Source organism: Tuber melanosporum, assembly GCF_000151645.1.
Source record: "Tuber melanosporum whole genome shotgun sequence assembly, scaffold_6, strain Mel28".
In the NCBI taxonomy this organism is placed as follows: domain Eukaryota; kingdom Fungi; phylum Ascomycota; class Pezizomycetes; order Pezizales; family Tuberaceae; genus Tuber; species Tuber melanosporum.
In genome coordinates, this window is record NW_003299106.1 from 991,982 (window position 1) to 995,536 (window position 3,555).

Consider the following 3,555-nt stretch of genomic DNA (forward strand, 5'->3'; position numbering starts at 1 on the left):
GCAACCCTATGTGATATCGGTAGTGAGACGCTAATGCAAGCGATCGCCGAAGGCGTTACCCAGACACTCCCCGCATGCCTGCCTGTAAGGAACAACGCCTTTTCCCCTACACTTGAGACGGCCCGATAACTCGCAGTTGTCCAATTTGCCTTCTTTCCGGATCTACTCTCACGGTAGCGCTTACAGCGGCCGCCTGGCTTCAGTCTGATGGTGGGGTGAGGTAGAGGGAAAATCAAAAAGAGTTTCAACGCTCACGAGGGAGTCAAAGGTGCAGATGGAAAGGCCATCAGACCGGAGAGGGGGGGGGGGAGATAATTGCCTCACGTACTCGCTTTTTTATTGTTATCATCCGCCAATGGTACATCAGGGGCGCGCTCCTGGGAGCGTGCTTGTTCGGAGGAGTGTTGGAGTCATGGGGGAAGCTCGTGTACGCCATCGAGCAGGCGAAATGGGATTGGAATTCGGGTGGCTTCGTGCCCATGTGGTTTGATATGGTTCGCTGTTCTGTGGGGTTGTTGGATATTTCTGAGGAATTGGATCATCTGGTGTCTTCCCTGAGTCCCGAGGGCTCCTGTTCCATCTTTGCTTCGTGTTTTCCCTGGCCATTTTGCTGCGTGTGCCAAATCGAGGTGACAAAGACGATGCAATCGAGTCTCCAATCACAACAGCTCACTCAGCTGAGTTGTACTCTCATCGTTGCACGAACAGTATTGCGTCTACACGCTTCTATCGTACACGCTTTAGGCATACCCCCACCTATTCCACCTCCCAGTTCTCTCTAGCCACTTCCTTCTGGGAGACGGATGCCTCGTTCACAACTTGCTGCCCAGAACTTCCATAATCTAGCACAAGCTTCCTGATAGTAGAGGAGTAGCTCCTCGCCAGCGACCTAATAGAACTGCTACCAAAACGATTGGCATCAGGATCAAGATCGCCCCTTTCAAGCAGCAACCTAAAAAACTCCCTCATTCCCCTTTCTTGCCGCAGCGTCTCCCCGCCCGAGTCCCGGCGCTGATGTCGACTGCGTCAGAGGTCAGGAATGTCCGGACTGCGGCTTCGCAAGCGAGCTTGACTGCCTCGTGAAATGGTGTCAGGCCGTTTTGGCTTTTGAGTTCAGATCCGCGCGCTTATTGGTTAGCAGTATCGTGAGTATGTCGTTCCGGTTTTTGTCCTGACAGCCCGGCGCAGCGGCGTCCTGTTGCACGTGCCACGGGTGTTGGCGTCGAGCCCCTCGTCCGACAGGTGTAGCTGTGTCATCCCCTTGTCCGCTAGGTTGACCGGAGGGTGTAGGGCTAGCGGGCCCGCCGGGAATGCCTGGCTTATCGGTGTCCTCCCGTCGCGCAGTCGCAATATCACCATTTCCTCGCAGCCATTGTGATGGCGTCGCGTAGCGGCGTTCGGTCGCACTGCTGCGAATTTAAGGAGATTCCATCCGCCCCCGGGAGCTGCTGCGTGTAGTAGCGTCAGGCGGCTCCCCCCTTGGCCGTTGTGTCGACACCGCAGTCTATCAGTGTGCGGAAAGATGTCTTGCTTACCGAGGACACTGCCGCTCTGGGTATCTCCCCCCGTTCGAAAGTCCGCAGCCCAGGAGCCTCTTGAGATCTGAAGGATTATCTCGTTTTGGCAGGTCTAGGAAAAAAAATATTGTAACGCCTTCTATAGTTGTGGAGTGCACGAGCACCGTAGCCGGTAGAAGTGGGTGGCTTGGCCGAATAGTTGACGAAGATTTCACGGGGGATTTCACGGTGGAGTTGTTAGCCATATATGGCATCCGCTGGGTGGCGGATTTGCTTACGTAGATTATTCTTGAACTGAAGTTGGTGGGGCGGGAGTGGTCCTACTCAGCGACACGAAAATATGGGTATGTGTTGTTACTCAAATGTGATGCCAGAAGTGAAACGTGACTTTATAGGGATACCGGTGCATAGAAGTTACAGCGAGAAAGCGCCACCACTTTCCCCGACTACTTGACAATTCATAAAGTATTCGGATGCCTTGGCGCCAAGATTCCATGTTTAGGTGCTTGATGACATACCTTGGCGCCAAGGCATCCGAACACTTTATGAATGGTCAAGTACCGGTAGTACAGATTTCATGTGCGGCGAAAAAGTGAGACAATGGAAAAAATATCGCTCCCGAGCAGCATTATACCTTAAAAGCATTGCCACGTTTTAGAATGAGTACCGTATGGCGGGCCCCGCTTCCACAGCAACCCTTCGCAGGACTTCAAGCTTTCCCATCATTAACTCAGAACTCCTGCCTTCACCCGATCCCTGTTCCTGAAAATAACCATACTAATACCGGTATGCTACCAAGTTGGGACAGCTGGATTAACTGCTCAAATGATGGTTTTGAGGATTACGGTGTTCACGACTGGGGCATACAAATCTTTAAGGGACATGTGATTAATCTGGCCGCAGTCCTTAGAGACGTGTTGGGCCCTGTTTGGCAAAAATAGAGCCATTTCATTTCCTCATGCAAAGTGACCATTTCCTTCCATTTCAAAATTTCAGAATGCAACTGGTGTTTGGCAAATATGGAACCTATTGACCATTCCATTCTGAAGGTATATCTTACGACTCGCTCCCACACCTTCCCAAGAGATGACCATCAAGCATTCAGGATGGTGATAAAATTCACCCTAACCAAACCGAGGGGCGTAATTGCAAAAGAAAAAACACCGTAAGAAGAACTAAGTCTAGGGGAGAGCAAAAGTGATAACTAGCCCCAAGAGGTTAGAAAAATTGCTCTCGCCCGGGTTTTGGCTAGGGACGGCAAGTTTGTTAGACTGGTATGATTTTAGTTCCGTATGGAAATGTATGATATGATAGACCCTTAGAGCCGTGCAAAGCACGATGGTTTCCAACCAAAGACTGACCCATCAACTCCTATTTACTAGTCCGCTGCCACAGTTGACCCCGGTATTGAACCTTTTTAGGGGGTAGCACAGTTCCAGTTTGCGAGGGGAAGATCTAAACCAGGAGCCATGCAAAGGGCGATAATTTCGACTTGGAAGTGAACTTACCTATATGTCCCTAAGTTGCGATAGGTGGGGAGAAGCTGATGTTTTTCAATACCGGTAGCAAATATGGTGTTCAACCGATGGCTGACTCATTACTTTTTGATTCGGGTTCAGGGTGAGAGTCTGATGAATGGTTGAGCGGTTTTGTGGTGTATTGCCAACTATGATACATCGCGAAACCACATTTATTATTGGGCTCCCGTCAGTACATCACCTGTACCCTAAAAAACAATTTTTCTGAGAAAAACCCTAACCTTAGATTACCGAGTAAAGTTACTGAGTAATCAAGTTGCATTTCGGCCTTGTTTTTAATGTGAGGGGGAGGAAGAAAGGACTGAAACCTGGGAACGGGAGTTCGATCCCCATACATTCAACGCACAAAGGGAAGAGTGAAGGGGGGCTGAAGACGGGAAGATAATAAACCCGATAAAATTCAATCTATAAAAACCACCAAAACACCAGCAAAAAACAAAAAGGGAACACTGGGCGGGAAAGGGGTTTTTTAAAGTAGAAATAGTCCTTTTCCCCCTCCA

At 49.8% G+C, this 3,555-nt stretch overlaps 1 protein-coding gene; it reads right to left on the reverse strand.

Moving 5' to 3' along the window:
- Positions 1 to 208: 208 nt before the first annotated feature.
- GSTUM_00009682001 (uncharacterized protein) lies at positions 209 to 1,690 on the reverse strand. XM_052355820.1 has 1 exon: positions 209 to 1,690. The coding sequence occupies exon 1, from the start codon at positions 1,357 to 1,359 to the stop codon at positions 1,135 to 1,137; it is 225 nt and encodes a 74-aa protein (XP_052211785.1). The 5' UTR covers positions 1,360 to 1,690; the 3' UTR covers positions 209 to 1,134.
- Between the last annotated feature and the right edge of the window lie 1,865 nt (positions 1,691 to 3,555).